Source organism: Erithacus rubecula (genome assembly GCF_903797595.1).
Source record: "Erithacus rubecula genome assembly, chromosome: 2".
NCBI classification, from domain to species: domain Eukaryota; kingdom Metazoa; phylum Chordata; class Aves; order Passeriformes; family Muscicapidae; genus Erithacus; species Erithacus rubecula.
The window spans coordinates 74,418,044-74,430,267 of record NC_136685.1 but is presented as its reverse complement, the minus strand read 5'-3'; the positions used below and the strand labels follow the sequence as shown (position 1 = coordinate 74,430,267).

The 12,224-nt window shown below is 51.8% G+C and overlaps 1 protein-coding gene across 2 annotated transcripts; it reads right to left on the bottom strand.

Moving 5' to 3' along the window:
- Nucleotides 1-856: 856 nt before the first annotated feature.
- Nucleotides 857-11,514, bottom strand: GTPBP2 (GTP binding protein 2). 2 transcript variants are annotated; one of them, XM_079333459.1, is made up of 13 exons: nt 11,193-11,514; nt 8,981-9,007; nt 8,199-8,383; nt 7,786-7,894; nt 7,076-7,273; nt 6,629-6,803; nt 5,771-5,990; nt 5,206-5,341; nt 4,743-4,801; nt 3,864-4,035; nt 3,439-3,603; nt 2,854-3,061; nt 857-2,757 (listed from the first exon to the last, which is right to left on the bottom strand). In XM_079333459.1, exons 1-12 carry the CDS (start codon nt 11,373-11,375, stop codon nt 2,864-2,866), a joined length of 1,827 nt encoding a protein of 608 aa, XP_079189585.1. In that variant the 5' UTR covers nt 11,376-11,514; the 3' UTR covers nt 857-2,757; nt 2,854-2,863. The 2 variants fall into 2 exon arrangements, with proteins under 2 accessions (XP_079189585.1, XP_079189584.1); XM_079333458.1 differs by having other exon boundaries at nt 857-3,061.
- Nucleotides 11,515-12,224: the final 710 nt, after the last annotated feature.

Below are 12,224 nucleotides of genomic sequence, written 5' to 3'. Positions count from 1 at the left end.
CCTAAATGCAGCTGTTGAGCTGCTGTCTCCTTCCAGCAGACAGTCTGTGCTGGGATGCTGCTACATTACCATCAGTGGAGTCTAATACTTGACAATACAGTCATGAGATTTCAAGAAGAAGCTCATTCTGGTGTGTGCAGCTCTGGCAATCAGTAGATGAAGGAATTATGGAGTCACTCCCACTAATGATAGTCCTAACATTGCAAAGTGACAAGTTTCCCAAAGTCTTCACGTGAAGAGAAACAGCAACCAGTCTGGCAGGATTGCCTCATCCTGTGACAGTGGCACATCTCATTTCCTAAGTGTCTGGCAGGACTGGACGCTGCAGATGCCACTATCTGACACAAAAACAAGTTGAGAAGAGGCAAATCCTTTTGGTCACAAGTCATCTCCATAGGGAAACCTACTTGTCCCAAGGGAACAACCTGTTCTCATGGAGACCAGGCAGTCATGAACCCCATGATAAGGTCGAAGCTATTTTAAAAACAAATCACTGGTTAGCTGTGTGCCCTAGAAAGCATCTCTTTAATTAGGCTCTGGGGGAATTTATGACTGTGAGGAGGCTCTCACCGCAGCCTGTTCCGCCCACAGCAGCCCAAAGTGCTGTGCTCAGGGTGACGTGGCTGCCTGTCACCCCAGGCTGCACAGCCAGGCTTACTCAGATAAGCCGGGAGCGCAAGATTGTAAACAGGAGCGCGTGCATTCTTTCCACACCACGCCGCGGTATTTATAGGGCTCAACACAGGAAGCTTAGGAATGGGTGAAGGGTAGCCAGCTCCAACTGTGACCCAGCTCCAAGGGCAGCAGGGTAGGAGCCCAGCTCCACCCTCACTCATTGTACAACTCAGCCAGCAAGCTCAATAAAACATCTTTATTCTGTACATTTATATAGATGCTTGGAGAACAGGGACAATCCCCAGCATTAGAAAAATTCAAGACAACAAAACAGCAATTAAGAGCATGGCACCAAGAACAGTCATGCCACAGATGGCAGGGATGAGGTGAGACCAGCCATCAGCTGTTTCAGAAAAGGTCACAGCACCCCCCTTTGGGGCAGAAAATACCAGTGCTGCTGCAAAGAGCTGGAGTCCCCCACACCCAGGCAGCTTTCTTTGTGACCCACTAGCACCAAAGGGAAGAGCCTGCTGGCAGCTGGGGCCTGTCCTTCTTGCAGGCGTTGGTGCAAAGACCCACACGGCCAGAATAGGAAAAAAAAAGGGACCCTGCCTGAGCAGTGTCCCTGAGCCAGCATCTCCTTTCTCTCTTCTGGGGATGCAGCAGTTTTCAGCTGGATCCGGTGTTTCCCTCCAATGGACAGGTCACTCCTGCAAGTCTTAAGGTGCCTTCCCTTCATTTATTCCACCACTTGACAGGCTTCCCCCCAGCTCAGCATGCTCTTGGCAGGGTGCAGCTCCCACCTTCCTGCCCATGGCCTTGCCCAGCGCAGAGGCCCACGGCCCTGCACAGCCCCACAGCAGTACCTGTGCCAGCAGCCCAGCAGCAGAACCTGCTCACAGGATGGCAGAAGGGCTGCTTGGGTGTCCAAGTGCTATCCCAGGCCCTTGCTCTTCTCTTCAGTCATGGCTAGCAGGACACCACACCAACCAGCTGGGCTTGCTGAAGGCCTTTTGCTCACAGCAGACACATTTGGTCTAACAGTCAACAATAAAACCAAAAGCTTATGTACAGCTTTACAGATCCTGCTGCACCTTCCAGGCTACACAGCAGAGCTGCATGACAGAGCGAGAGACCTGTGCTCCACTCTATGTGCAGAGTCCTTGCTGGCAACATCAGCTTTCTTCTGACAACAAATGCCAGTGGCAATGGAAATAAAGGAATTCTTGCTCCGAGAGAAATAAAAATCGTGCCACTGTCACAATAGAAGTTACCTGGTTTTGTGTAGGTAATGCAGCCTGTCCTCACACATTAAGGCAAGCATGTGAGGAACAAGGTGGGCTAGGAACAGCCACACCAGGGAGCCCGCTGCAAATCACTGCTACCAAAATGCAGATGGCACCTTCAGGTGGACATCCATGGAAACAACCTGCTCGCTCCAGCACAGGCCCAGACCCTGCTCTGCTCCACAGAACGGCCTCCTGTCCACCTGCTGCAATGAACAGATTCAAGTACAAACTCTGTCTTCATGATATTATGTCAGGAGGCTGTCCCACTCAGAGCAGCCACAGCTTCCTGCGAGTCAGAAAGAGGATGCTGAAGAAATGTTTACATGTGAGTGGGGAAGAGGACATCTGTCCAACAGTAAGACACTCAGATTGGAGTAACGCAAAACCAATGCACAAATGGACACACAGCAGATTAAAGCCAACCAAGATTCAAACGGTTAAAAAGTGTCCTGAAAGCATTCTGAGGTTCAGCCAAGCCCGCTGTGGGTAACATGGCCTCTTCCATCCCCTGCCTAGAAGGATGTGCTGAAGGATGACTTGAGAGAACACTGTTATCAACCCAGTGCTCAGAGAGCAGAAATGGGACCAGACCTTGTGTCAGAGATGGAAAAACATCCCTTCACTGCTTGTCTTCATGTGCACTGCACCTCCCAACCAGCAATTTTCAAACAGTAAACAAAGCCAAAACTTGCTTGCCCAGGTCTGCAGGTACCTCTGATCTATTCTGAAGGAGGGCAGGGTAATGAAAGCTGCAGGCGACGTGGAGAACATGTCTAACTTGTCCCACGTACAGCACTGAACGCAAGAAACTCTCCCATGCTCCATCTCACAGTGTAGAGGAGGGACATCCACACTAGAACGGGACAGCAGCAGCTCCAGGCATTGCTCAGCAAGCCACAGGAGCTTCCAGCCTTCTCCCCAGGTGCTGGTGAGTGGAGATTTCTCTGACCTACTGGTAGTCAGAAGCTCAGCTGTCCAGGCCCCAGGGACTCCTCCAGGCCGTTTTCTTTGGTGGTGATGGCTTGGAGGTCAGTGACATGCCCAATGCCTTTGGTGACTCCTTCACGGAAAAGCAGTTTGGCTCCAATCTTCAAGTATTCAGGATGCTTGATGAACCTGAAACAGACAACTGCCTTCTCTCCTGTCCGCAGCTTGTCCTGAAAAAGAAAATAGGAGAGCTTAGACCCATCTCCCAAACTGATCAACACAGGAAGAGGTGCATGTGGATGGTAAGAAGGTGAGGCAAATGAGCAGCCTTCTTCAGACTTCATGGTTTGAGCCCTTCCCATTACTGTATACATAAGAAGAGACAGGAAGACACAAGCTCTGAAGAACGGAGAGTTCACCTCTCTTCTTTAACATGTCTAGAGGAAAAGCAACCAAATGAGCATGATAAAGGGCTAGAATCTGCCCCTAGGAAGGGACACAGCTACTCAAAATGCCAGCAGCCCCCAGCTTTACTAGAGGGCATGGTGGAATCCCAATAAACCCCACAGGAAGGTCCACCTTCCTCCCCTTTTTTCCCCTGGCCTACCTTTCCATGGATCTTCTCCACGATAGCCGTCTGTCGCACATTCCCCACGTGCACCGTCACCTGAAACCCCTTCCGGAAAGTTGTGGCATGGAATAACAGCACAATCTCGGCTTCAAACACTGAGCAGATGGTGGGGTTCATTTCTGGGCTCACCATAACCATGCCCTGCAGATCAACCCAGGACCAGTTAGGGCCAGTCCACTTGCCTCTGAACAGCCCCCAAAACCACAAATATACCTCTACTCTCTGACTCGGGCTTGCATCCCACTCTCAGCCTTGTACTCACTGTACTTTGTAACCTGGCCATTTCCTCCCCTTCCAGCAAGTTTCCAACAATCATTTCTACTTCATTCCCACCCTACCAATGGGAAGCCTCCAGCCCTGCTCACTGGAGCAGTGAACAAGCTGGCAGCAGCAGGACTAACCTTGCGCAGCAGGGAGCGGTCGAAGGGCCCGAGGGCCAGGGTGGCTGCCTGCCCTGCCCGCAGCACGCGGCACGCAGAGCGGTTCCGCTGGATACTGCACACCTTCAGCCGCAGGAACTTCCCATCGTCGGTGGGACCCACCACCAAGTTCTCCCCTTCTCGGCAGATCCCACTGCCCAGGCAAGAAGAGCAGGACACAGTTAATCCCACATTTCACCCTCCAAGACTAACCTGAACAAATTCGCCAGGGCCAAGTCCTTGGACTCTTACCCTGGACCAACTGACAGGGACACAAAGCTGCTGAGAACCAGGATTTCTTACAGCAGGAGTGAGAGCCACACTATCACTCTCAAGAATCCCAGGTGCAGACAGGGGCCATTGCACCCCCAGTGCTCTGCCACACTGCTTAGTTTCTGGTGGAGAGACTTCAGATGACATTCATTCACTGTGGATGTGCTGGTAGCCAAGCTGTTCTGATAGCTCTGGCACATGGAGGGACAGCTGCCTTTTCATGGGGTAGTTTGCAGTTAACCCCTGCTGGAATCAGAGAATCTACCTTTTACATTTCCTCCCCCTACCTGAGGAAGGAAGAAAGCAACTCCTTGGGATCATGCCTAACCTCTGCCGACTCTAGATTCCAGCATGCCTTCTTTCAGCATATTTCAGGACACAATCCTAGTCCAGCAACTTTAAAGCAGACTGTCTGCTTGCCACCAATGGTCTGCTCATGTCACTTCCCAACACCCTGCAGGGCTCAACTCTCACTTAGCTCAGTCAGGAGTGAGCCTCACGCAGCTTCCACTTCTGCAGCAGGTGACTAACCTTGTGGGAACTCCAGCACCCATTCACATCCACAAATACCTGCCTAGGCTCACTTACCTTGACAGAGTTCCTCCCACAACAGTCCCCACCTCTGGCACCGTATAAATTTCATCAACCTGCAGAAAGGCAACAAGAATAAGCTGCTCAGATGGACAACTATGAAATAGGACTCCAGAATGAGAACAAAGAGCTTGACCCTTGTATGAAAGGAGGTGATCTCTCTGCTGGTCATCAGACATCGTCACAGAGCTTCACCAACTCCCACAACCTTCCCATTAGAGGAATAAACCTCTGCCTTTTAAATAGCAGACAAATTATCTTATTCTTGAGACAGACATTTCATGGTTAGGACAGATCCAGCCTATCAGGCTTTTTTTTCAAGAACCAAATACTTTTTTAAATGTACCTCAATAGACCAGGAATTCACCACATGAATTGGTGTCCAAATTTCCTAAATGTCTCTCCCATGGCACAGCAATGAATCCAGTATCAGAACTCGAAACAAACTACCCTTACCCACCTGAAATTCTGTAAGTTGCTGCATTAATTCTTCCTGCTCTTTACTGTTGGTCAATGGAGGGAGGATGTTGAGGAAGACTTTCAAGAGATCCAAGTTCTCCCCAGAAACACTGGACAGTGTGAAGATGGGGGTGATGCTGTCAGACACAAATAGACAGAAATAAGTAGAAGGCCACAGCACAGCTCCAGAGAGTTTCTGGGATTCTGAATCTACTGAGATCTACATAAGAATATGGATACTACACCAGTAAGTGGCTAAAGCAGGAAGGCTAGGTACAACTCCATGGTAACCCTTGCCTCAATGTTTGGTCGAGGCACCAATCCCTTGTCAACACATTTTTCTCATGAAGAAGTAACTCTAATGCAGCCTTTGCTACCAGAGCCCAGAAAAAAGTCTGGGAGTGGAAAATGCCTTCTTGGAGAACGCAAAGGTAGGACAGTTGACAAGAAGCAGAGATGTTCAAGATGAAGTCACCTCCCACGTGTTCACCCTTCCCCAGCTCTGCATGGCAGCCCAGTCTGAATTGTCTGTTCCCAACAGGCAGAAGAAAGGAATGGTCCCTTACTTGGGAGATTGTGCAAACTGTTGTGCTGCTGTAACAGCATCGTCGTCTGAGTTCACAAGCAGGGGGAGCTTGTTACAGCCTGGCTGCTTCAGGATTCGCTCCAGCTGCTTCACTGTCCGTTCCACGGTGGCTTTTGAACACAAGTCGACTTTGCTGATGACAATGAAGAAGGGGACCTTGAGGGCCATGGCCAAGCCCAAGTGCTCTCGTGTTGTGCCCGCTGCAGGGACAAGAGAGAGTGTAGGTGCAGCAGCAGTCAGTGCTGTAGCTTGTTTATGCTCATAGCTGTGTCTCCTGGTTCTCCCACAGGCCCACTCTAGAGATTTCATTGCAACTGCTTAGGTCATCGTGTATCAAAAAAGCACAGTTATTATTTTAAACAAAACCAAACATCAGTACAGAAAAATAAAAACCACCAAGAAATTTTGTGACTGATCTGTCTACTTCAGAAAGATGCAGTGGTTTTCATTCTTTGGCCAAAGTTTGCCAGAGAACAGTCACAAAAATGTCAAGAGATAGATGTGGGAGAACTCCAGATGCCTTTTTACAAGACTTTGGGATTCAGCACCCCTAAGAACATGTCAAAGTTGTTTTCTTTTCTGAGAAAGACAGCTTCATATCCCAAACAAAGCCCCTCTGTCCAGGGTACAGTTTAATGTGGTCTACAGCTGGTAAGAGGATCCCAGATCTACTCCCCTCCCAGGCACTCATAGACATTGGCTTACAAGATATCAGTAGAAGCTTACAAATTAATAAACTTGTCTGACAACCATTCACAGCTGCCAAGGACCCATTCCCCCCATTCTCCATGCCTCTTCACATGTTGCAGTCAATCCATGCAGGCAGGGCAACACTCACCAATGCCAGTGTTGGCACTAACCACCAGCATGGCAAAGTCTGGGCAGTAGCTAGTGAGGCCGAAGATGGTGGTTTTCAAATACTTGTGGTGGCCAGCCAGATCAATGAAAGTGATCATTTTGGAAGAACTCTCACAGATCTCTTCTGCTGTCCGGGAGTCACTGTAATTTACCACCTAAAGGGATAAGAAGCTTGTGAGAGAGGCAGCCCAAGCAGGCGAGTAAAGAAAACCCAGCTCTTATCTATCCACTTTGATGTCAGAATTACTAAGTAGAGATCATCCACCATGGCTGCAAGAATCAGTGTTGCAAACGGAAAACCAACACTCAGGTTCAGCTTAAGGGACACAGAACTGTGCCACCTCTCTTCCCTCCTGTCCCACTCACAGTTCTAACAGGATGGTAATCCTATTATCTTCCAGCTGAGTTCAGCAACCCACTCTCTTACCTCTCCTTTGCTGTTGAAGCCGAGGATCTCAAAGCTGATGCTAGATGTTCTTCCTGACTGGATTTCATGGAGATGTCGGAAGAGGTTGAGGCGTGCTCTGCCCCGCCCGTTGTCCAGCTCTCCTTGCGTTAGGACACCCAACAGTGTTGACTTCCCTGAGTCCACATTTCCTAGGACAGCTACTCGAAGGTCTAAGAACTACAGGAAAAAGAACAAAGAAATCATTAATCTTAACCATTGTTGTGCTGAGTGCATGAGCACTAATGGGCAGTGGAGATGCAGCTCAGAGAGCTTCCCTACATCAGGGACATCTGCTCCTGCTCCCAGCAAACCACTGCCCAGAAGTCATTATACACTTTCTAGGGTTGAGACATGACATATCAGCCTTTGATACCACAAAAAAGGCCATCTGCTGCAGCAGACCTCTAAATCCTTCCTTGTTTGCACACAGGTCTGCATCAGAATCCCTGACACAAAAGCAAAATAATTTTTCACCTCTGATCCAGACAATCTCCCACAATGACGTCTGCCTCAATCAACAATCTTGGAGATAAGAAACCTTATCATCTGGCAGCCCTTCAAAGCATCTGCTATGGGCAAACCTATGACAAAGTGCCTCTAGGGTTTGGGCTCCCATCTCAAATGGAAGCTGCTCATACAAAGCTTCTAGGTCCCCAGGAGGAGAAGACAGCCAAATCACAGGTCCCTACCTGCTGGTTGTCAGGCACTTTTCGGACAAGCACCTCCGTTATCTTCCTTGGAACATCGCTGTCGTAATCGACCTCTCTCTCCCGCAGCACCGTAATGTCAGCCCCAACCCTGCCACAAAGACAGAAGGAAGGAGTGAGACACATTTGTACTTGACATCTCTTGCATCTCTACAACAACAGCTGACAAAGTGAATAGGATGAAGGATGGGGATAGCAGGGAAGGAGCCTCAAGCTTCCAGACAAAAGCCCTATAACTTTCCTCATGTTTCCAGAGCCTCTGGACTGAATGAATACCAGTCATACAGGGGCTTTGTAGGATGGAGCTGCCAGCTCTCAGGGGACTCTAGGGAGGGAGCCTCTCTACCAGAGGCTGCTCAAGCTCGTGGGCCCTGCAGACGAAAGGAAGCACGTACTTCTCCGCCATGCGGCGCAGTGTCTTGAGCGAGGCTCGCATCTCCTCCTCCGAGAGGCCCACCAGCAGCCCGTTGTCCTCCACACCGATCTGATAGACGGCCTCACCTCGGCCCTCCTGCAGCCGCCACTTCATCTGTGTCACCAGGTGCTCAAAGCGGTACTGCGAGGGGTTCACCAGCTTCAGCTGTTTAACAGAGGGCTAGTTCTAGTCACAGCCTGGATGCAGAGGCAATCTCATTGCCCAATTCCATGAAGCGATGCTCCCAACTCTGACCCACCCCTAGAAAGCACTGCCTGTATTAGTGTCTGAACAGAAGCCATGGGAGAGGTGAGAAGGGGTTTCACAAAGGTACAAACATATGGCAGAACTTCCCCACCTCGTGACAAAGGGATCTGTACCCTGCCTGCTGCAGGGTTAAACACAGCACTCTTGGACCAGTCTGTGATCCGGGAGCCAGTAAATGCAAATAGCAGAGCGGCCACAAGAAAACTGGCAAACCATTTTCATGAATATCTGCATCTCTCTCAAATAAAAAAATACAGCAGGCATCATATACTAGAAGAAATTCCTAAAGATGAGTACTGAGATCAAACTTTTCCAGCTCAGCATACTAAAGCTTGGCACAGAGACACAGAAGATCAATGGTAGTTCCTTAGCACAGTGTCCACTTTTCTGTCCTTTCCTTGGCCATGTTACCCATAGGCTGTCTTTAGTGAAGTTACTCACTGTAAAATAGCCCTCTAGGAGGAAGACCTCCTTCAGCAAGCTCAAAAGACTCACCTTGTACTCGATGTTCCCATCTTCTGCCTGGTCAGAGAATGAAACAAGACAGAAGAGTTAGATGCTGTGCCCACAGGGACTTCTACAGGCCCCAGCTGCCCATATATTCTGAAGCTGGTGCTAAGGATTTCGAAGAGAGGGAAAGTGGCAGAAAGAAACTGTGTTAGGTCCCCCCAGCCTTCTGCCATTCATTCCTACACTCAACTATAACATCCCTTATGGTTTGTTTGTGCTGTTTGCATCCTACATCATGAACACCAGAGGACAAAACTAGAGTGGAGCACATGGGTAATACTGTCTGGGGGGGAATTTTTTTCTGGACAGTAAAGAATAGGGCCAGCCTAACAGTCGCACAGAGAGAGAGAGTTCCAGCTTCAAAAAGGCACAAGCCAGCATATGATTTAAAGTCTCTCCCCTCATCCATCCACGACCCACAAAATGCCAGCCATAGCATCCCACTCCCACCCTATCCAGCAGCTTCCATCCATCCAATGTGCACAGAAACAGGGGCTTGAGAACAAAAGCTTCTACTTCCTCTCCTGCTCAGTGATACTCTCCTTCACTCAATTAGTTTTCCACTGACTCCTTTTTATGTCCTTATGTATCTTCTCTCTACAAGGAAGGACTACAGACATAAAAAAGAAAGGTAATGACTCCTCTGCCAGCTAGTCACTGGCCAGAGAGTTCTGGAGAACCAGACTTGATTGGGACCATCTGTACACAATATGATCAGAAGTACTTTCTCAGGAAAGGCTGAAGCCAGATGGGATTGTAACAGAAAGGCCCAGGTACCCACCAAGCTCACTTCAACCAAAACAGGCTCCAGTTTTCCAAAGAGAATATCTCATTTTACAAGTAGATATACAATATTTATGTAATTTCCCCATTGATTCAGTATAAGGACCACTATGAAAGGGCTGGAGCCCGCAGGAAGCCACATACTCTGACAGTCTAAATGGGGCTGGCAACAGTAAGCACTTCCTTTTCCTCTGGACACCTATTTGCATGTCAGGAGAAGCAACAGCCCTCTCCTTGCCTTCCAGCTCAGCTCTTAACCACAGCGGTGCTTACAGTGGCAAAAGGCCAAAAACAAGTTCTCAATTCTCAGCTCAGTTCTCTGGCAGCAGAGCTGCGCCGTGAGAAAAAAGTACTTGTAGCAGGTTTTCCTCTCTTGTCATCTACCAGCTTTCCAGTTCTAAGAAAAAACCCATTCCCTTACTGTACTGTCATCTAAATAAAGGAATGGGTCTTCTCCAAGGCACTTGAGACTAGAAAAGCAACAAGCCTAGACTTGCTGGGACACACTCTGCACCGGGTAGGCAGAAACAGGAAGCTGTGTGGAAACCACAGGGGACTGTCCAGCCTCCAGCTGAAAGGAACAAGAATTAAACTGTGGCTGCAGGGCACTACATAAGGAGATCTAACAGTAGCAAAGTGCTGTTTCCCCATCTTCCCAAGAGTCCCATACCTGCCTTGTGGAGGAAATGCTCCCTCCCAACACAGGCTATTATATATTTTACAGAAAGCTCCCTGACTGGGGCCGAGCAATGGAGTCCGAGCCGATGTAACTCTCCCCACAGTGACAGCTCTATGAGAGTGGTGACAACTGCCCCAGCTGAGCGCACACCCACGTACTGCCAATGCCACTTCTTCCTGGTGCAAGAGACAAGTGCCTCACCCTCTGTCCACATCATCTGCAGCCCTAAGTAAGGAAACAGCTGTCAAATTAGCTGCGAAGGGAGTCACCAGAACCCGTCTGGCAGCTGGAAAGGGGCTCAGACCCACCAGATCATCTCTCGGGGAAAGAGAGATGCAAATGGGATGTCTGGAACTACAAGGCGAGCACAGCTTTATTTTCGGAGCTCTTTCGATCGCAGGCGAGCCCACAGACAGACGCCAGGCAGTGCCAGGGGTCCGGCGGATCCCGCAGGGAATTCGCTGGCACCGGGGGCGCGAGCACGGCCCGGAGCACAGCGCGGGGCAGCGGGCACACGGCTCCCGGGGCCGGAGCTGCAGCACCGCTCCTACGGCTGCTGTCAGCCCGATCCCGGCACGGCCCCGGCACCTGCGGCCAGACCCGCCCCTCACCCTGCGGGGTCCGGCCGCGGTACCGACCCGCTCTGGGGTGCCACCGGCCCTCCGGCCGCTCCCGCCCCCGGGCCTGCTCGCGTCCCTCCGCGGCGGACGGGACGCAGCGGCCGCCGGAGCTCACCTCGGGCGGCAGGTACGGGGGGTTGTTGGCCTTCACTCCGCGGCTCCGCCCGTTCTTCTTTTTCGTCTTCGAGCCGCCGCCGCCGCCAGGCGCGGGCCCCCCGCGTCCGCGCAGCGCTGCCCCTGCCCCGCCGCCCGCCGGTCGACAGCAGCCCCCGAACAGCTCCGACACCCGGGAGTCCATGGCGGACACCGCGGCCCCGCCGCCCCGTTCCAGCGCCCGCTCCGCTCCGCTCCCCGCTCGGCCCCGCCGGCCCGGCTCCGGCGTCACCGACCGCCGCGCGGCGCCCCGGGAAAGCGAGTCCCGCCCGCCTACAACGCCGAGAACGCCCCGCGCACCGCCCACTCGAAACTACACCTCCCGGCGTGCTCGGCGGCGCGACCCGCTCGTTCCCGTGCGGGTTCCATCCGCGGGGGCAGATGGGAGTTGGAGTCCAAGGGAGAGGGCGCCGCCTGTCGGCCGCGGCCGACAACGCGCGGAATGCCGCCGCTCCCCGGGCCCCGCTCGCCGGGATTAGCCCTCTTCAGTTCGCAGCCCCGGGTTCCCTGGTTATTTACATCGAGCGATCAGTCAAACTGGCTTCGGGAAATTGGGGCACTTTGTAAGCTGTTTGGCACTGGAGGTACCTCATGACTACCCAGAGGCCCAATAGAGAGCGATCCCAAAGGACGCATTACGATTCAAAGGGGGGGGCGGCCGCAACAGCAAAAGATCTGTGTGCTACATTCCTTCAGTAAGTGTATTCCCGGTCTCCAGTTCCACGGCCACCGCGCCTTCTCTTTTCCCGCCGCACGCCCTGGGGTGGGCGACGCTGGATCACTGTTTGTGTACAGCTGACATCCTCCGTGCCCGCGGTTCCTCCAAAGCAGCCTCGGAGCGGCTCCTCTCGCCGTCCCGCCCTCCACTCGCCGTGCACGGAAGGCGGCACCCAATGGGGCGGCGGGCGCAATGTTTCCAAACACGGGCACTCCCTGCACGCTCGCCGCCTCCGCCTCCCCGCGGCGGCGCGAACGCAGCCCCTCCGCAAGACAC

Excerpts from the sequence above, each read along its gene's own strand:
- GTPBP2 (XM_079333458.1), bottom strand. The coding sequence starts at position 11,375 with ATGGACTCCCGGGTGTCGGAGCTGTTCGGGGGCTGCTGTCGACCGGCG. Across the intron at positions 5,991-6,628 it reads TAGTGCCAACACTGGCATTG|CGGGCACAACACGAGAGCAC; the intron begins GTGAGTGTTGCC and ends TTGTCCCTGCAG. Across the intron at positions 5,342-5,770 it reads CAGTTTGCACAATCTCCCAA|CATCACCCCCATCTTCACAC; the intron begins GTAAGGGACCAT and ends TGTGTCTGACAG.